The 20,776-nt window shown below is 33.0% G+C and overlaps 2 protein-coding genes and 1 long non-coding RNA gene across 6 annotated transcripts; 1 reads left to right on the forward strand and 2 right to left on the reverse strand.

The window, feature by feature from the left end:
• Positions 1 to 4,144: 4,144 nt before the first annotated feature.
• LOC131645968 (uncharacterized) lies at positions 4,145 to 6,141 on the forward strand. Its single transcript, XM_058916153.1, has 2 exons — positions 4,145 to 4,820; positions 5,558 to 6,141. Exons 1-2 carry the CDS (start codon positions 4,368 to 4,370, stop codon positions 5,915 to 5,917), a joined length of 813 nt encoding a protein of 270 aa, XP_058772136.1. The 5' UTR covers positions 4,145 to 4,367; the 3' UTR covers positions 5,918 to 6,141.
• A 5,421-nt stretch (positions 6,142 to 11,562) lies between these two features.
• LOC131649444 (diacylglycerol kinase 1-like) lies at positions 11,563 to 16,297 on the reverse strand. Of its 2 annotated transcripts, XM_058919207.1 has the most exons (14): positions 16,145 to 16,184; positions 15,855 to 15,953; positions 15,442 to 15,655; positions 15,115 to 15,237; positions 14,885 to 15,013; positions 14,437 to 14,522; positions 14,209 to 14,332; positions 13,734 to 13,782; positions 13,513 to 13,595; positions 13,279 to 13,343; positions 12,997 to 13,068; positions 12,443 to 12,530; positions 12,206 to 12,322; positions 11,563 to 12,027 (listed from the first exon to the last, which is right to left on the reverse strand). In XM_058919207.1, the coding sequence occupies exons 2-14, from the start codon at positions 15,881 to 15,883 to the stop codon at positions 11,698 to 11,700; spliced, it is 1,509 nt and encodes a 502-aa protein (XP_058775190.1). In that variant the 5' UTR covers positions 15,884 to 15,953; positions 16,145 to 16,184; the 3' UTR covers positions 11,563 to 11,697. The 2 variants fall into 2 exon arrangements, with proteins under 2 accessions (XP_058775190.1, XP_058775191.1); XM_058919208.1 differs by lacking the exon at positions 15,855 to 15,953 and having other exon boundaries at positions 16,145 to 16,297.
• A 1,606-nt stretch (positions 16,298 to 17,903) lies between these two features.
• LOC131645969 (uncharacterized) lies at positions 17,904 to 20,166 on the reverse strand. Of its 3 annotated transcripts, none has more exons than XR_009297241.1 (5): positions 20,030 to 20,166; positions 19,897 to 19,946; positions 19,740 to 19,801; positions 19,260 to 19,642; positions 17,904 to 18,592 (listed from the first exon to the last, which is right to left on the reverse strand). It is a non-coding gene; the product is annotated as an uncharacterized LOC131645969 (long non-coding RNA). The 3 variants fall into 3 exon arrangements; XR_009297240.1 differs by having other exon boundaries at positions 19,260 to 19,472; positions 19,550 to 19,642; positions 19,897 to 20,120; XR_009297239.1 differs by having other exon boundaries at positions 19,897 to 20,120.
• Between the last annotated feature and the right edge of the window lie 610 nt (positions 20,167 to 20,776).

A 20,776-nucleotide genomic window follows, 5' to 3' on the forward strand; every position in this document is an offset into this window, starting at 1 on the left:
AATTCACTTCACTCCACCACCATACATGTTGCTCATTTTTGTTGTCTCTTCAATCAGAAACCCAGAACGCAAACTTCTCTCCCAAAATCCAACCCTCCCAAAATCAATTCAATCCCAAATATTTTTTTATATCAAAGGTAATTAAGGTTACATCATTACTTTCTTATAATTTCATTCTATATTTTGTTTTTAATTTTTGATTTTTTTTGTATAGATTTAGTAGATTGAAGAAGGTGGAGTAGATTGAAGAAGGAGGAGTAGATTGAAGAAGAGGTAAGTTATTTTTTTCTATTGTAGTATATTTTTAATAGATTTATTAGGTTATTTTTGTATAGAATTTAAATAGATAAGTTTTTTAATAGATTTATTTGGTATATTTTTTAATAGATTTATTAGGTTATATTAAAATAAAATTAGATATGTTTGTTGTACTAATAATGTTTATTGAAAATAAAATTTGTAATGTTTATTAGACATGTTTGTTGAAAATAAAATTTGTAAATAAAATTAGATAATGTTTATTAGATATGTTTGTTGAAAATAAAATTTGTAATGTTTGCTGTACTGAGTATGAATTTTGGGTTATGAATTGAAGTAGGTGTTAGAAACATATCTAATAGAGTATAAACATTTTGGGTTATGAATTTTGGTAAAAATTTTTAAATTTTTAAGTTACATCTTTATTCATAATATATTTTACTAATTATTTTTAATTATATTATTTAGGCTAAGGAGTTGGGGAGAAAACCATTGATGCCTGAGCTGCTTTCGAGGACCCGGACAAGGAGATCGGGAGGTTTTGTCGACGAGCGCACGAGGATGTATCTTGTAAGTGAAATTTACGTTGTTTATTTTTTTTAAATTAATAAAAAATTTGTGACGTGAATTTCATGTGGCAATTGATAAATTGCCACGTGAAAATCACGTGGCAAATTATAAGTTGTGGTGTGAAAATCACGTGGCAACTTTTTAATATATTTTAATTTATAGTATGTACATATTTATTTAGTATAATTAAATATGCATGCAAATACTTAACTTAAATTTTTTTATTGAATATGTGTGCAGGATGAATATGATAGATTGCTTGCAATTTTTCTGGAAAATAATCCTCAATACATGCCAGCAGAGGGGGAGCCGCTTATCGCTGATGTTGATCACTATATTTGGTGTGAGGTTATTAAAGAAAAAGGGCCTAATGGTTGCTTTTTTGGGCCGGAAATTTGGCGTCCAGCTATAGAGCTGGTGATCGCAATTTGTATCAAAGAGTTCAGGATGGAGATAGTGGATCGCGTCAACCAAATTTGACACGGGCACAAACTGAATTAATAAGGCAATTGGCGAGACGCGAAAATGAGGCCCAGATGGAGATGACGCAGAAGAAGCAATCTGATATGGAGGAGCAGCATGCGCGACAGATTGAGGGCATTCTGAAGAAGCAAGCTGAGATGGAGGAGCAGATGAGACGATTTATGCAAGGAGGTGGAAATTACAGTAATGTTCCTCCTCAAGAGCCGGAGGATGACGGAGTGGATGATGATTTTAATCCTGATAATTATTTTCCGAATGATGACGATGCCTCTTAAAAACATTTTGTATTTTATTTGTTTTAAATTTATATATGTACATTATTCTACATTTTAATTCATTAAAATATTAGTTTTAAATTTTTAGTTTTATTTAATTGAATTTATTATATAAAATTTATTATATGAATTTATTTTATAAAATTTTATTATATAAATTTTATAATATAAATTATATTTTATAGATTTTACTATATAAATTTTATTATATATAAATTTTATTATATATATTTTATTATATATAAATTTTATTATATAAATTTTATTATATAAATATTTTATTATATAAATTAATTAATTTATTATATAATAATACAATTCATCCTGCGTGATTAAATTTTTAAAAAAACAATAGCATTCAAAGTAGCGACGTGGGACACACGTCGCTATAAAAGTCAAAAACACACTTTCCCACATCTACCACACCTGCTCTGCGTGCAGGGAGATGTTTCCCATGTAACTTTATTGCAACGTTGGATTCACGTCGCTACCTTCTGACGTGGTATCCACGTCGCTACTGAGTACACATGCTCCTGTGACGTGGGAGCACACGTCGCTAGTTTTTGGTTGTGACGTGATGTTGCATGTTGCGACGTGGGATCCACGTCGCTGCAGAGCAGTTTTTTTTGTAGTGAATATAGGTTGAAGAATTTGATCTCACCATAAAGTTGTTTACTTTATAGTCACCGAATTTGCTTTTCACAAAAGAAAATCTTAAAAGGGAAAAAATGTTGATTTTCAAAAATATCTTTAAAAAATTATTGTAAATAATTAATTTACTTTTTAATTATTATATATTATTATCAAGCATATTAAATTTTATATAAACATAAATTATTATTATTAATTACATTTTTTAAAAATTTTTATTATATTTTTATTTAAAATTATTCAATAAAATATCAAATAATTTAATTTGTGATAAGTACTGTAAAAAAATTATTTAATTTGAATTAAATAGAATGAGATACAAATATTTTTTAAAACATAAATAATTAAAAATGTTTTTTATAAATGGGAAAATGTTTAAAAAAATGTTTACTGTTGATATAATTATATAATTATATCTAATAATTTAGTTTTGTAAAATTGTTTTTTAACATAGAGTTAATAAATAGATATTAGTTTAATGATTTAAATTTTAATTTATAAAATAAAAATTGATAAATATATTTTCACTGATAAGTTATAAATATTTTTATAAATGTGAATAAGTTACAAATATTTTTATAAATAGGAAAAGTATACTGTTGATGCAACTTATTTTATAAACGAGAATAAGTTACAAATATTTTTATAAATGGAAAAATACTATTGTTGATACAATTATATTAATAAACAGAAATAAGTTACAAATATTTTTATAAATGAAAAAAAATCTATTGTTGATACAATTATATTTATAAACGGGAATAAGTTACAAATATTTTTATATACGGAAAAAAGTCTATTATTGATACAGTTGATTTTATAAAAAGAAATAAATTATAAATATTTTTATAAACGGGAACAAGTAAAAGTCTACCGTTGATACAATTGATTTTATAAACGGGAATAAATTACAAATATTTTTAAATACGAGAGAAAAGTCTACTATTGACAATTGATTTAATAAACAGAAATAAGTTACATATATTTTTATAAACGAGAAAAAGTCTATTGTTGATACAAATATTTTTATAAACGGGAGTAAGTTACAATATTTTTATAAACGAAAAAAGTCTACTGTTGATACAATTTTTTTTTAAACAGGAATAAATTACAAGTAATTTTATAAACAGGAAAAGTCTACTATTAATACAATTATATTTATAAACGGGAATAAGTTATAAATATTTTTGTAAACACGAAAAGTATACTGGTGATAAATTATTTTTATAAACGGGAACAAATTACAAATATTTTTATAAAGAAGAAAAATCTACTAATTATTTTTAGGGGTAATAGTAATTCACCCCCGTAATGTTAGCGAATTTTGCTTTTTCTCCGCCCTACCTTTTGGCGGTTTTTTCAAAAAAACCGTTGCCAAAACCTGCCTTTGGCAACAGTGGGGGTAAACCGAAATACGCCCGTATTACAGGGGTAAACTACTATTAACCCTTATTTTTATAAACGGAAATAAGTTAAAATTATTTTTATAAAGAAAAAAAAACCTATGTTGATACAATTACTTTTATAAATGCAGACACAAGTTCTAAGTATTTATATTGGATCAAATAAATATATTGTTGTTAAAAATATTTAAAAATACTGTTTTAATCAATGCCTAAAGGTTGCTACAAATTTTAAAACTAACAAATGAGATATCGCGTGTAATATGATCACCATTATAATTTGGTTGGGAATTGAGGAAGATCTATCAGCGTTAATGTTTATATTAAAATATTGAGCAATTCTCATTGGAGACGCTATTACTAGCATTTGATTCCTTGCAAACCCCGCAATCTGTCTTGAAAGCAAAGTTGATTTGGTTAAGAAGATAATGTATGACACCTGTTTAATACCAACTGACGCCCAACCAAAACACTGACAACCCAACTTCCATCACAATTCATATTCATGTTAATAATACATTTAATATTTTACTAAATCAACTAATACTTCACCTCTCACTCCTCACCCCATTTTCTTCGCCCTATTTCTTTCTCCACCTTCCATCTTCATTCCACACTTTCCCTTATTACCATTACACCAACCCAAAAAAACTCACTCTTTTTTTCTTTGTAATATTAAAAATTTCATCTCCTACCTCAACCATCCGCTGATTGGCAAAAAAAAGTGATGGCGCCCCGTCTCTGGACCTGTTTCGGAAACAAGGGCAGTCGAGACGGCGCAGAAGGAAGCATGACGACCTCTGATACAACAACAACACCGGAGGAGCCAGGACGCGCCGGACCAGTGGTGGTTGAGATGTTTTCATCTCAAGGATGCGCGACGTCTCCCGCGGCGGAGCTGGTGTTGTCGCGGTTGGGTAGAGGTGATTTTCAGCTTGGAATGCCGCTGGTTTTGTTGGCTTTTCACGTCGATTATTGGGATTACATGGGTTGGAAAGATCCTTATGGGTCCAGTCAATGGACGGTTAGACAGAAGGCGTATGTCGAGGCCCTTGGCCTTGATACGTTGTTGACTCCTCAGGTTGTTGTTCAAGGTGTTTCCCATTGTGTAGGCAATGACGAGACTGCACTTGTTGATGCCATTAACAATGCCACCAGATTCCCTGCTCCTACCTTCCAGGTTTCTCCTCTTCTTTTGAATTTTGTGCGATAGTCTGTCTTATATACCCGCAACACTGTAATGCTATTGTGGATAATTACTATTAAATGTGTTGATGTAACCAAACTTAATAGAGGTCTAGTAGAATATTTATCTATAATAGTGATGAGAGTAGTATGTCAAAAATCTTAAATAGTAGACTTGCGGCCCAAGTCACAGTTAGGGCTGTTAAAAAAAACTATGAACCGAACTGTCTTGCCGAACCGAACCGTACTGAAGTTAAAATAATCAAACTGTTATGTTTGGTTAGTGAACCAAACCAAATTCTAGAACCAAAAACTGTAACCGAACCAATACTATAACTGAACTAAACCGAAAATGAAAAATAAAAAAACAAGTTTTATTTATTTTTATAAAAAAAATTAAAAATAGTTTAATGGTCCGGTTCTTTAATAAACTGTTCGGTTTGGGAAAAATTAACTTTTAACGGTTCGGTACGGTTCAGAATTTCGAAACGGTATCAAACCAATTATTATGGTTCGGTTCGGTTCTGAGTAAATTAAAACGGTTGAGTTTAGTTCGAGTTCATTTTTATTATGGTTCAGTTCGGTTCAGTTTGATTTTCATAGTAAACCGTATCATGAACAGCCCTAGTCACGGTGGCATATACCTATTCTATGAAGAATGATATATGTGCATACACAAAGATTGTTGCTTGTCTTGTAGACTAATTAAAAATGATTCTGCTTATTTTGCAGGCAACTTTCACAAAACCCACGCAAGACACTTTGCAAGTGTCACTAACGGGAGCATTGAGGAGCAAAGTAGATAGTAATGGTGTGAATATCATGGTAGCCTTGTACGAAAACGGTTTAGTTACCGACTGTCCAAGAGGAGAGAACAAAGGGCGTGTTCTATCAAACGATTATGTCGTGAGAAAGCTCGAAAAGCTCTGCACTGAAAAGGACATATCTGCTAAGAAGACAATAACAGGAAGTGTTAGCTTTCCATTGTGGGGAGGATTCAATAGCAACAAATGTGGTGTGGCTGTCTTTGTTCAAAGCCCTTCTCACCAGATTTTGGGTTCACAGAGTTTTCAGTTGCCGGATGATATATGATATGATATTGTTGGTTCATTGTTTTAATCTGTTCTGCATAAACAATCATATATTTCAGTTACTTTGTTGATGTTTGTAGGCTATATGTATATGTTATGTAGAGTACATATTTTAGGATAATATTAGTTTTCTTTTGATTTTCCCTCTTCTGTTTTCTTTTTTAATTCCTTTTGTACTATGTGATACCTTCCTAATTTTGTTGAAGCCAAGCTTTGTGGACCTCAGATTTATCTTGCTCATTCATTCATTCATTCATTCAAAGTTTGAATTTTTCTTAATGGTAAAATAATATATAATAAAGAGGTGGTTAAAGTCCGTCCGACGAAATAATAAAAATGTCAAAATGCATAAGTGCCAACAAATAAAAGCCAACCAAAGGACAACAGAACGAAAGCAGCCAAAATAAACTACACCAAGAAAAACCCATCAACACCAAGCAAAAACAGAAGCCCTATAACAGCCGTATTACGAACTTCCGCCCAACAGCACACCGACTAGAACTCTGGCTACCAGGTCCACCACCAACAGATCAAAAACACTATGGCTACTCCAGAATCACTGAACACACGGAAGAAGGCCAAACCTTTTGAACCGCTATTGGTTAAGACATTGGATAGGATTCCAAAGTCAATCAGATAAAAGAAGGAGTTCATAGATGTCCGACAACAAAACCAACTCCAAATAAAAAATAATACTCTTCTCTTTCAACTCTTTCACGTTTGTTATCTTATTAGAAAAATGTTTCTTATTACGCGCTCACCAAATAAACTTACCTCCTAAAGATATGAAAAGTTCAAAAGGAGTTCTAAGGTCCATAAGAAGAGCCACCTAAATCCCTAACCTCCCAATAATACCATTATAGACATTAGAGGACCAAGAACAAATAATAAACAAGTGGGAGCCAGATTCAATCCAATTTCCACAAAGGATGCATGAGGTAGCCTCCGGATCCATAATGACCCTCCTTTTGAACAAATCTCTCTAAAGGGAAACCTATCCAAGAGTAGTTGTCATGAGAAGACCACAAATTTAGACGAAGCACAACTATCCCTAATGAGGGGAAAAGATGTGAAATCCCTAACTAACGAAGGGTCAGAGCCCTGATGAAGTTCATGAAGGACTTGATAAATCAACACCACATAGAAAATCTCGTCTCTATAATGACTCCAAATCCACCTATTACTCTCCTCACTAAGTTGAACCTCTCGTAGGGCCAAGAAAAAAGTCGAGACTAGAGGCTCTTCTCATATGAAGAAAGATCTTCTCCACTTAAGAACCAAAAGAATATATCGTCTTCTCACCTCTCTACGTCACTAATAATCCCTTTTTGCACTTGAGAAATAGAAAAAAGACTTGAGAATTTGACTTTAAGAGGAGTTCTGCGTAGCCAAGGATCTTCTCAAAAAGAAGTATGAAAACCTGATCCCACCTTAACAAAACCTAACTCAAATCAATTAGGGGGATCATCCTTTTTAGAACCAAGAAGGGAAACCTCTTTCCACCAGGTTGAACAAGAACAAAGACCAGAGGACTTTCCCCCTTGCAAGGAAGATACAACGGAGGCACCATACTTGGCAAAAAGAATGTTGAACCACAGACCCGAACCACCCGAGAGTAGTCACCCTCTCCATTTGACTAAAAAGACAAGATTAACCAAGCAAAGATCTATAACCCTTAAGCCCCCAATCTTCTTAGACTTGCAAACATTAGCCCACCTCACCCAAGAGATCTTCTTTGAATCCTTACCAAACTTTTTCACACCTTCACAAACATTTTTAAGAAAGGAAGAAAACAAGAATAAAATTAAGAACCGAGTTGAGAAGGATTACCATCCCCCTAAGCTGACAAACTTATGGCTCCATGAATGAAGTATATTCAAGATCAAATTAACTAGGGGATTCCAAGTAGCAGCCAACTGAGGATTAGCTCCAACTGTCAATCCTAGGTACCTAAAAGGAAGAGACTCAATCTTACAAAGAAGAAAGCCAGCAGCTAACTTTAAAAAAAGAAGGATCAAAATTAATTCCAATCAAGCCGCTCTTGTGAAAGTTAATCCCAAGACTCGAAGCAAGCTCGAAGTCTCTCATAATAGCTTTGATATTCCACAAATTCTCAACCAATGGATCAGCCAAGATAAGCGGATCATCAACATATTGAAGATGAGAAACTTCCAAATAAGGGCAAACTTTAAAGTCGAAGAAAAGACTAAGATTATAGGCTTTCTTGATCAACCCACTGAGGCCTTATGCTACTAGCAGGAAAAAAAAAAGGAGCTAAGGGGTCTCCATGCTTCAAATCTCTTTAAATCTTAATCTCCTTTGTGGGGGACTCATTTATCAATACATCCAAGTTACCTGCAAACACACAAGCTTTAATCCATAATCTCCACTTATCATTAAAGCCAAAATTGATAAGCATAACTCATTGAATTGTAAGCTTTCTCAAAGTCAACTTTAAAGATGATGCACGTCTTTTTATACCGTTTTCATAGTCAACCATCTCATTAACAACAACCACACCTCAAACGGCAATCTGCATTTTAAGAAGGCTGGCTAATGTTGAGCATCCTATTGGAGTAGGAAAGAAAAGTGATATATTCTTTCAAAAAGAAAATGAAGAATTGGCATATTTAATTTAAGCACAGGAATTATGGAGGATATTGGTATTCAAGGAGAGATAGAAGGTTGATGTCAGATAGTGATTTATAAGCAAGACAAAGCTTGAAAAATAACTTATTAATTGTTTTTATAGCATAAGTTAAGGCTTTTCACCCAAGCTTCTGAGAACAATTATTGGGATTATCAAAAGTTGATCTTGATATTCACCACTATTTTTCTTTTTTGTGCTTTATTTATTTAGTTGTTCCAAGTTAACTTTTGTCTGTAATCTAATTGTGATAGAGATATGAATGACGAGGTGGGCTTTAACTATGGACCTAAGCCAAAAGTCTGGAGGGTTTATACTAGAAGAAGTGGTAAAGGAATAAAAGAATAGAATAATTATAGGATTCTGTTACTATAATTATGGGAGTTTTGTTATTATAGGAGTTTGTTATTATTTATAGGAGTCTGTTCCTATAAAATAGGAATAAGCTTAGGGCTATAAAAGAGGGTAGAAATAAGGGATTTAGGATTCTACTTAGGTTTTGAAAATCACCGTCTTGGTGAAGGGAGCACGGCGTGCTTAGGGGCTGATAGATATTCTCTATTAGTTTGTTATGTTCATCACTGCTAGTTTTCTATAATTGACATTCTTTTAATTCTTCTATTCATATTTTCATTGTTCATTCCCATATTCAAATAAGAATCCATCAATTGGTTCGACCTACCGGATTCGAAAACCCTACCAACAGAGATTGTAGATGCCAAGGCAACCTAAGATGGGAGACCGGGTTGAAGCTTTGGAGAAACAGATGGAGAATGTAACAACGACTCTGCAGGGGCTGGTTCTGCAGATGCAACAGCAGAGTGTGCTATTAACTGAATTAAGCAAACAGACTGGTAAGACAACACTGGAAGCAGAGACAGTTGTTGGTGATTCATCACAGAGCGAATCGCGTCTTGCGGGGAAGAAGGTGAAACTTCCCTTGTTCGAAGGGGGTGATCCGGTGGCGTGGATCACACGAGCTGAAATTTACTTCGATGTTCAGAATACATCGGATGCGATGCGAGTGAAATTGGCTCGACTGAGCATGGAAGGTACAACAATCCATTGGTTCAACTTACTCATGGAAACAGAAGACGATCTGTCCTGGGAGAAATTGAAGAAATCGTTGATCGCGCGTTACGGCGGTCGCCGATTAGAAAATCCATTTGAGGAGCTATCCACCTTGCGTCAAACTGACAGCGTGGAAGAATATGTTGAGGCGTTTGAGTTACTGTCATCACAAGTGGGGAGATTGCCCGAGGAGCAATATTTGGGGTATTTCATGAGTTGGTTGAAACCTCCAATTAGAAGGCGTGTTCGCACTCTGAATCCTGTGACACGGATGCGGATAATGCGAATTGCTAAAGATGTAGAGAATGAATTGAATGAGGAAGACGAAGACGGAGAAAGAAGTTACAGGAAGAAGCAAGAAGTGGACCGCTTGGGTCGTGGTGAGTGGGCTGGGACTACAAACAAAAATAGAAGTGGGTATAACCTGTCTAACAAGGATTTAACCCGAGTGTCCCAATCGGGTGGATCCACCCCGAATCAAAATACAGGTTCCACTGGGTATAATCAAAGTTACAATTCCTCGATGCTTTCCACAGGACGAAAAGGCGATTCCGACCACCGTCTGAGTTCTTCGGAGCGATGGAAGGGTGTGAAGAGTCTCCACAATGAAGAGATGGCTGAACGAAGAGCAAAGGGACTTTTTTTTAAGTGTGGAGGTAAATTCCACCCAACCCTTCACAAGTGCCCTGAGAAGAGTTTAAGAGTATTGATTCTGGGTGAAGGGGAAAGTGTGAACGAAGATGGGGAGATTATATCCATGGAAGTTAATGAAATTGAGGAGGAAGAGGCAAAAGCTGAATGTAAAGTGATGGGAGTTTTAGGGAGCATGGGGGAGTATCACACTATGAAGATTGGCGGTAAGTTAGAAAGTATTTATGTGGTGGTGTTGGTGGATAGCGGAGCTAGCCACAATTTCATATCCTCCCGAATTACTGCTGCTTTGGGTTTACCTATTACACCCATGGCAGCTAAACGAATTAAATTGGGAGATGGTCACAATGTGGTTTCACAGGGAGTGTGTGAAGGAGTTAAATTGAAACTGGGTCTTATAGAGGTGGTGGTGGATGCTTTAGTGTTAGACTTAGGAGGAATGGATGTGATTTTGGGCGTCTCTTGGTTATGTACTTTGGGTAAAGTGATAATGGATTGGAAGGCCTTGTCCATGCAATTTCAGCATGAAGGAAAATCTGTTGTATTACAAGGTCAAGGAGAACTTCCTAAAGAACTGGAGGTTGTTGATACTGATGACATCTATCCTGACAAAGTGTTGGGTACAAGGATCACAGTACAGGCAGGTGTGACTGTTCCGCAGAGTCTTATTAAGTGGAAGAATAAGTCTTTGGATGATGTTACTTGGGAAGATGATGCTTATCTGAGGGGACAATTTCCTGAATTTAGCCTTGAGGACAAGGCTAGTTTTAAGGAGGGAGGTGTTGATAGAGATATGAATGACGAGGTGGGCTTTAACTATGGACCTAAGCCAAAAGTCTGGAGGGTTTATACTAGAAGAAGTGGTAAAGGAATAAAAGAATAGAATAATTATAGGATTCTGTTACTATAATTATGGGAGTTTTGTTATTATAGGAGTTTGTTATTATTTATAGGAGTCTGTTCCTATAAAACAGGAATAAGCTTAGGGCTATAAAAGAGGGTAGAAATAAGGGATTTAGGATTCTACTTAGGTTTTGAAAATCACCGTCTTGGTGAAGGGAGCACGGCGTGCTTAGGGGCTGATAGATATTCTCTATCAGTTTGTTATGTTCATCACTGCTAGTTTTCTATAATTGACATTCTTTTAATTCTTCTATTCATATTTTCATTGTTCATTCCCATATTCAAATAAGAATCCATCAAATTGCAAGAGATTTAATGGAATTAATTTTAGAGTGGCTACAAATGCAAAAAGAAACTAAAAAATTCACTAAATATTTACAAAAGAAAAAATATTTACTATTTAAAATGTAATCAAACTCACTAAAAATGATATGCACAAAAACGAAGAGACTTCACTTCCTATCATTCCTACCATTATTTCCTTTTCATGACAAAGCTAGCTAGCTACACTAACTTATATGAGACATATCAACATCAGTATACTTGAATGTTTCGGCTGCACCAAATTTACGACGTTCTTCGCTACTTTCACTTAATTCTTCATCACTACTATCATCTTCATCGTGGTCTATAGAAGGTGAGGCGGGAACATCACCGTCTTGAATACTTTGAGAACGACATAATGGAGTGGCAAGCATGCTAACTTGACCATGGTGAGATATTTCAACAACAACTGTGGCGTCGTCTTTTGGGAGGGGTTGTTTCCATGGTTCGCCGTCAATTCTCATGAATGTGCAGTCAGCTGCAGCCTTGTGAAATTCAAAACGGATTCTGCTTGTCTGTATGATTGTAGAGCATTGAAATGTAAGTCAAAAGAAAACCAGTGCAATAAATGGCTTCTAAGAAATTCTCTTTTCAAGTTCATTGGATAACTGATGAATAGAGACATTAGTCGATCAATAAACCCGAAAAGGGAATTTTTGCTTATAGTCGATCGCAAATCTGATATATCGGTACCTGTGCCAAACGAGTTCCGTGACCATTTGGTGCAAGCAAAACAAGACCATGCCAAGCATCTCTAAACCCAACTACTTCAAATAGGCCATCATCAACAAATGGAAGAGTCAGGTCCCTCTGCAAAGCATAATTTTAGAAATATCTAATCAAAATTCCAGGCAAAGATATGCTTGTGTTCTTAACAAACATGCGTCGAAATTATACATAGAAAAAAGAGATATGAGATTCAGCACATACATAAATTGACTTTTTTCTATTTGGCTTTCCCCAAGGATTGAGTCCACCAGAAAAACTGGGCAAGTTGAGGCAAACTATCGATCGTATGCTGTATATATGAAAAGGTCAAAAGATTTAGTAAGTCTAAGTATGAGGTTCCATAGAAAATAATATTAGAAATGTATCTGCATCTTACGTTGCATTTTTTTAGATACACTATACATCATCACACTCTACTAACGCATAATAAGAAAATAAATTGATTCAATAGATAGCACTCGTAGAAATGCCAAGTTACTCCAAGACATTTGGAAATTTATATAGGTGCACCATTAAGTTTCGTAACTGCTTTTTAGTATTTATTGAACTTTTCTTAGTGCAAGATGTTTCTGTGTTAGTTGTGTAGAATCGATGGCTCAAAATGACTTAACTAAGCTAGCGAGTTGTATTGTATGAAGAATCGATTGTTCGAAATGATTTAGAAAAGCTAGCAAGTTGTATCATGTGAAGAAACACAGAGGACATTGCATTAAGCAATATATGTATTAGTCAGTGTGTTTTGAATGGTATCTCACCTGCGAGGTATGTCAAGGTCTTCCCATTGACCTTTTTTCATTATCTTTACCTTTGCCAACTGGGCAATGTTCCTGTAAAATAAAAATCTATGTTAAAATCAGAAATATCTTAAAATTGACAAGTTTGGACTGACTAGCAGTGTATCACCAAAATAAATGCGATCCCGAATTCATAAAATTATATAATCATATGTTACTTTCATAAATAAATTGACCAAGTCACCAAAAAGTAGTTAAGTTGACTTAACAGTAATAAAAATCGTTGCCTCTTTTATTACTAACCGAGAAGATTGAAACAAAGAGCTCATGAACCAGCCTTGAGTGCATCCAAGCTTCAGATAAGCACTCTGGTTATTACCAAAATAAAGGATTAGAAGACCAATTATTGACAATTATGTGATAAACGCAAATCATTCACAGTTAATTAACTGTCAAATTTACCCCATTTAGCACCAAAATTTTAATGATAAATGGAATATAGAATTTTCATCAAATTCCGTGAGAGGAATTCGGTACCTGATTATATAGCTGGTTTTTAAACCTTTCTGGATTTAACTTCCTCTCAGAATGAAATGCATATGATACTTGCGCATCCATTCCTGCATCGAAAACATACACATTTTATGGAACTCGTGCCAGTCACTCGTATCTAATAACTTTTAAGTTTTTATTTACTCTGTCAGAATACATATTCCAAAGTACAATATCAAAATTTTAAACAAGTTCAATTTTCTTACCCATGCTAAAATAGTTCCAAAATCCCCCACGGTAAGTGTGGTAACCCTCCTGCGAACAACGAATAATTTGCCGATTAGCATACATGGAGTGTGCTTCACTACTTAAAAAGTAAATCAAAGTATCAAGAGCTCGAAAACAAAAAGTACTATGAAACTTAAAGCTGAAGGTTTGTTTGATTTGACACAGTTTTCCGTTTCACTCTTATAACTAAAAAAAATTTCAATCTAGAGATTAAAAGTAAAAATAGAAAATAAATACAAAAAAGTATTTAGCACTGCAGTTTCCTATTTTGTTTTGTATCACTTTTGCATACACTGCCAAAATCCAGTTGTTTTTATAGTTGTTATCAGATTACCCAATAAACATTAACACCATGTTTGTTTGTAGTACTAAACTTTTATAGGATGTAACAGACAAATGACATAACATGTGGAGATCAAGAGATAAAAGGAAAAACACAAGTATAAAACTCACCAAATTTAGTTTATCACTTGAAGAGACGCGGTTAAATGCATGCATAGCATGAGGTAGCTCTAGCGGAGCAACCGGGTCACATGAACCTTCTTTCGGAGCCTTCATTCTCATTATAATATGCCAGCTGAATAAAATTTAAATTTAAATTAATCATTTAAATGAGATCTTCGTAATGTCAAATAAATTCATCAGTTGCATAATAACTAACAAAGATAATGGTCGAAATACCTGTCTATTTTCATTTCCTTGGCAGCTTTTACATTATCCAGAAATGACATCACTGATTGAAGGTCCGTGGCAGGATTTTTCTTTCCCTGTGAATGAAGAAAATCATAATGAGAACATATACGACTCATGCACCAATTCCAACCGCAAAACCTTACATATGACAATCATGACTACAAATATAAGGGCTTGTTAATCCAAATTGTTTGGTTTATGATTCATGAATTAGCCTTACAATTCACAGTTCAAATTGCTCGTTCGAACTATGATCTGTATAAGTATGATCATAAAAATGTAAACAGAATGATCGCTGAATAAATATGATCAATTTTCATTTTGTTATTGTTTTATATCAACGTGTAGGGTTGAATATCTCTTTGCCTTATCATGATCCAAGTGGTTTTGAAGTATTGAAATTTTCATAGTTTAGTGAAATAGACCGATAACGTACCCATCCAAATGCAAAAGGTAGATTATTTCCTGTCCCTAGCGGCACTGTCGCAACTGGTGGTGGATGAGGTAATTTAAGATCCGATACAACTCCAAGAAGCCAGCTAGCAGTACCATCTCCGCCTGCAACCTAGAGTTTCAAGTAACATATTAGACGATAAAAGAAACAATTGGAAATCATCATAGACCAAAAGCATTGGAAAAAAAGCGTCAAAATTTGGACCAACTTACAATTATTCTCAACCTATTCTGAATTTCAGCAGCGAAATTATCTCCATTGTGCTTCAGCTTTTCTAAATTAGCATATAGCTGATGCAGCACCTTATCAGGAGCATTTATCCCCAAATCATAAACCTATTAAAAAAATTACAAAATCCTCATCATCAACCAAACCAAATCAAAGCCACTGTCACATCACAATTCTCGATATCACAAAGAAATATGATCAAACACATTGCGTGTGTTGCCAGATACAACTCACTCTTTCAAATATCGGTTGCAGAGTTACGCTACAAACCTTTATATCACAATAAAATGCCGGTTGAAAATGAAATGTACCTGGTTTTTGTTAAGAAGTGAACTATACGAGACAAGAAGCTCCCCTCCAAGCTGACCTCCACTTTTGGAGTTGATGAAAACAATCACAGGACATGCAGGCAAATGCGTAACACGCCGGGGCTCAGTTCCGGTCAATAGTATATAATCCGGAATCGAAAAATCCTTCAAGGTTCTGATACTATTTCCATTTCCATCCCCCATTGATCTTGACCAACTGCACAATTTCAATTATTCCATAACAAACAAACCCTTGATCAAAATCAAATTCAATAATAATAATAATAACAATAATTTTCAAGTCAAAAACAGCCTAATTGACGTCACATCACAGCATGTCACACGAATAAAAAAATAAATAAAAATAAATAAAAAAAACGCGGTAATGGATTTGGATTTCAAGTTTAACTAACAACCATGATGAAAATGAAAATCTGTTACGCATATTCTCTGTTTGGAGGTTGGAGGTTGTTGAATAGCGAAAAAGAAAAACGATTCTTAACAGCGTTATTACCCTGGAAAAACATAACCGCCAACTAACAGATTACTATCGTTTAGTAAACAGAATCAGATTCGCAACTGAAAAATAAATAAAAAATACATAACCAAACAGGGCTTTGTTCCCTTGGTTCAAACAAGTATCTTACAGGAATAAGATCATAAACTAAAAGCAAACAAAACAAGAAGAAGAAAGAAAGATTGATACCTTGCGGAAAAGGTACAAAGAAAAATATTCAGAGAATCGTAATTGAGTTTTAGAATATGAATCTGTTTATATAGGACAGAATAGTAGTTGGAATGCAGTGTGGGGCCAGACGTAAAGTTTTTTTTTTTCTTCTTAAAGATGAGAAAGGAGAAAAATGAACGTTACTGCGACTTTCTGTTTCGGCTACTTTCATGGTTCAAATTATGAATCATTTCTATAAATATTATTAAACTTAAGTGCTAAGTAATATTGATGTTTTGCTTATTTTAGTTTAGATTTTGAAATATTAAACTTAAGTAATTTTATTTGTGTGAATTAGAAAGTATTTTATAATTTGAAATGATTTTGGAAGTATTTTATAATTAGAAAATTTTTATATTTTTTAAAAATAGAAATAAAGTTTTGATCCTCAAATTTTAGCCATCAAATGATAAATCAGATAGAAATATAAATTTTTTATTTGCATTTAAAAATTAGATTAGATTTTAGATTTGAACTAGTAGAAGACCCGTGCGTCTGCACGGGTAATTCAAATCTTAAGATAAATAGTGTATTATAAACGTATAAAAGAAATTTAAAAACTCAAATACAGAATGTTGAATTAAAATTTATAAAATATAATATAGATGTAATGAAGCTATATATAGTAGATATTTAATACATAATGAAAATTCAAATTTAAAAACATAACACTAATATCTTCAAAATACTCTTTTTTTTTATAAATTATGGGTGTTCATATTGATTTAGAATTTTCCATAATAAATTTATGCAAATATAATCACACAAAAAAATAAAATAATATAACCTTTAATAATAATTTAAAGAAAGAGTTTATTTATATCAACCAATTATTTTATTAAATTAGAAAAAAAAAAGTTTTTTACCTTCCAAAATTTTGATTCGTTGATAACTTTTTAATTATCCATTGCCATAGTATATTTCTATATCATCAACATATAAGGGTTAATTAATGACAATATATTACAAAATGATTAAAGAATATAATGATAAATTTATTAGTTAATGATTCTTTTAAAGTTTTCTAAATAGTTTAGGGATGTAAATAATAATTAAACCTAAAATGAACACAGTACATTTTTTAAAAAGTGGAATGTATTGGGAATACTAATGTCATTGGCTAAGGAGTATTAATACAAACTCTGTTATAAGATAAAATAAGCAGTGTAACTTTCAATGAGGATACAAGGTAGTTATGGACTAAAATCAAGTTATTTTTTCCAACTCATCAAGCATATAACTTAACCAAATACTTATAATATGTTTTTATCTTAATTCAACATAACTTTTAATGAGTATTTGAATTAGTCATAACCATGCTGCAAATAAGACGTATAGATCTATCATCAAGTCATGGTTTTGCAGCATTTAGACAAAGTTCTTATGTACCATTTTCAAAATGCTAAAACTTAAACAGAGAATTGTGCTGGTTTTGCAGTATTTAGACAGTTTAAGCAATTGTTATGTACCATTTTCAAACCCTTGCTTTGACCATCAATTTCCAGAAATTAGTAAGTAACAAATGGATGCACATAATAACTACAATTTGAGATCTTAAAAATTCTCAACAAATGCACATAATGATCAAGAACCATAAGTTAATTCATTAGTCATCAAACATTGAATTCATTGGCAATCACGTGTGAAGATGTTTCATGTAAGCAATGATCTTCGATATTGTATGAAAAAAAATCAATAAATTTACTTGAAGTATTTCTGTGAAATAATTGAATTAAATCGAAAGCACTGTTTCCAGTTGTATTAGTTGATTTTGTCCATCTAATTTTTAAGTGCATCATGTATTAGTTGATTTTGTCCATCTAATTTTTAAGTGCATAATCAGAAAGTCTACAAAGACCAATTTGATTTGAACTGACTGAGATTGGTAGTTGCAAAAATCCAGGTATAGGTACCAAGGAACACTTACCACTTACATAAAGCTAGAGAGCTGATGGCTATAAGTATTCATTATGACAAGACATTATGCAGGATAGAGTAAAAGTGACCTTTACAATTACAGTACATCATAGGTTCATTTGATTAAAATAAATACTCTTAGCCTCAAATCTCATAACAAAATGTTCCATAGTTGACAATTTTACTGGAAAGATATTTAAAATATTTGAATTAGTACGATTTAGGTAGCCATATAGATAAGGAATCTAGCTGTTTGTTGAAATAGGGTGGCTATAATGACAATTTCCAAGATTATCATAATTGATCAAAATTGGTTAAATGATGTAAAATGAGTACAGACTGTGCTGGCAATTTGATTCTGCACATCTGATATTGCAAACTATAATGACAAATTGCAATCTCATTTTCCAAATGCTTCTTCTCCCAATTTTGTTTTTCTTGCATCAACATTGACACCCCTTTTTCCAAATGCTACAGATGTGCTTTTCTGTTTTGCGGCTTTTGTCGAATCTGCATATTTCATATATAGTTTGTGTAGGTTCATCAAAATGCAATAAGTGTAGGCATGCAGATGTGAGCATACAGTAGCTAACAACCAAAGTCATTTAAGAGTGTTGATGAAAATGTTTAGAATAAAAAGAAGATAGAACAGAATCAGCATAAAACTGATGACATATAAACCAAAAAACACAAGAAAAAGCAGTACATTAACCAGAAAAATCTACATCTAAACCAAGAAAAACCATTAAACCAGAAATACATACAAAAATGTTTAAACTATCACATACAAAGGAATGGAATCAAAGTCCCAACAAAGAAATGTTTAAACCAAATATACAAACAAAGTGTATGACATTGATGTATTGTAGAAAAAGTAGAAAGGTATGTTTAAAAAAAAATACACATTGAAGTAGTGAAAAGATGCAGAAGAACAATATGATTTTGAAACATATAGCAAAAACGACAAAATATAAATATGGCTTTGCATCATACCAAGAATATATTGTAACCATGTAAGAAAAGTGCATAATAATGTCCAAAATTTTGTAAGTATGGATGTAAATACATTTAGCAATAAACATCTAAGTAGTAGAAGATGAGCTTATATCATGAAGTATAAAAAAAGGTAAACTATTAAATCTAACAGACCTGGAGTGAGAGCAAGAGAAAAAAATACCTCCTTCTTCCCAATTTGTACGTAGAAATGGTTAAGCAATTTCTGTTTTGCTTGTCTGACCTGACAATAAACAACAACCTTTGGAATAGAGTTCCTGAGCGTGTCTGCCACCAATCCTATGTAAGATGAGACATTTGATGCAATTCTCCTAAAAAGACCTTCTGCATATCGATCTACATTTGAGGGAGCAGGACTTCCAGCTTTCTCTACTTCCTGAGGTAGTCTCCATAAGAAATCTACAGTGAGATACGAAGAATAAATATCTACAAGCCGGAGAGTTGTTTTCTTACTTTCTCCATGAAACCTTTGTAAGCAAGAGTGATGGTGAAATTTTCTTCTCCTTGAAAGCGGTTCCACACCCACAGAACAAACCTAATACCAACCTGGCCACACAATAAACACAGTCATAAATCACGAAAAATAAACACCAAAAGTAACATCCCTTATGAATCAATAATCAAAAAATCAAAATCTTCAAACCCTAAGTCTTCGCCGGAAATGCCTTGCCCCAACACAGATGTTTGCAAAAGCTGAATCTCAAGCTACAATCAACAACAACAAAAAAATATGAGCAACGGATAGAAGGACATTATTTAATCAATCAGTAAATTAACTTATTACATAGCTTATTGTAAACCTTAGAATCGTTAATAGTGATCTTCCTGGCATTATTCTGCATCTTGCTTCCTAGCATAAACCCTAAAATTAGAATAAGAAAAAAAAGCAGAATTTGAGAAGAAGCAGAAGAATCAGAAGAAGCATAAACACACCAGAAGAAGGAAACGATGAAGGAGATGAGGAGACGAATGTAATTTGGAGAGAGAATGAAAAAGATAAATTATGAAGAATGAGAGGTGTTAGGGTTTGTGGGGTTAAGAGAGAGAAGAGGGAAAACCGGAGAGAGATAGTGAGAAAGTATTGAAAATGACAAAAGTGTGGAAAGAGAGTGGATAGAGAAGAATGAGAGGGAAAAGAAAATTTGAAAAAATTGAATGCCATTTGTATAAAAGGACTCTTCTAATTGGTTGGAATTAATTCAATTAGTAAATTACGATAAGAGGCAATTCCTAGTGTTAATTAAAATGTAAGGAAGGGTAATTTCGACGGTTTGGTGGCATCTTCCATTATTAGGTAGTTGATTATTAGTTAGGTAGTTGATTAAATATAATTTGTTGCTATGAAATAAAGTTTTTTGGGTTTGATTTGTATATTGTATAATAAAAATTTGATTTAAAATAAAATTTGAATATTTTTTTGGAGAAGACATATTTATATATTTTTTTATTTTCTTTGACAGATAGTATGTTATTTAACATACATTAGGTTAAATATATTTAGACTCACATATACAATTTGATTAATTATTGAAAATCATAAAACCTAAAATATATAATTTTTTTTTATAGAATTATGATTCACAACACTTTATATATATATATATATATATATATATATATATATATATATATATATATATATATATATATATATATATATAATTTTGGACATAATAAGTA

Source organism: Vicia villosa, linkage group LG2 (assembly GCF_029867415.1).
Source record: "Vicia villosa cultivar HV-30 ecotype Madison, WI linkage group LG2, Vvil1.0, whole genome shotgun sequence".
NCBI lineage: Eukaryota > Viridiplantae > Streptophyta > Magnoliopsida > Fabales > Fabaceae > Vicia > Vicia villosa.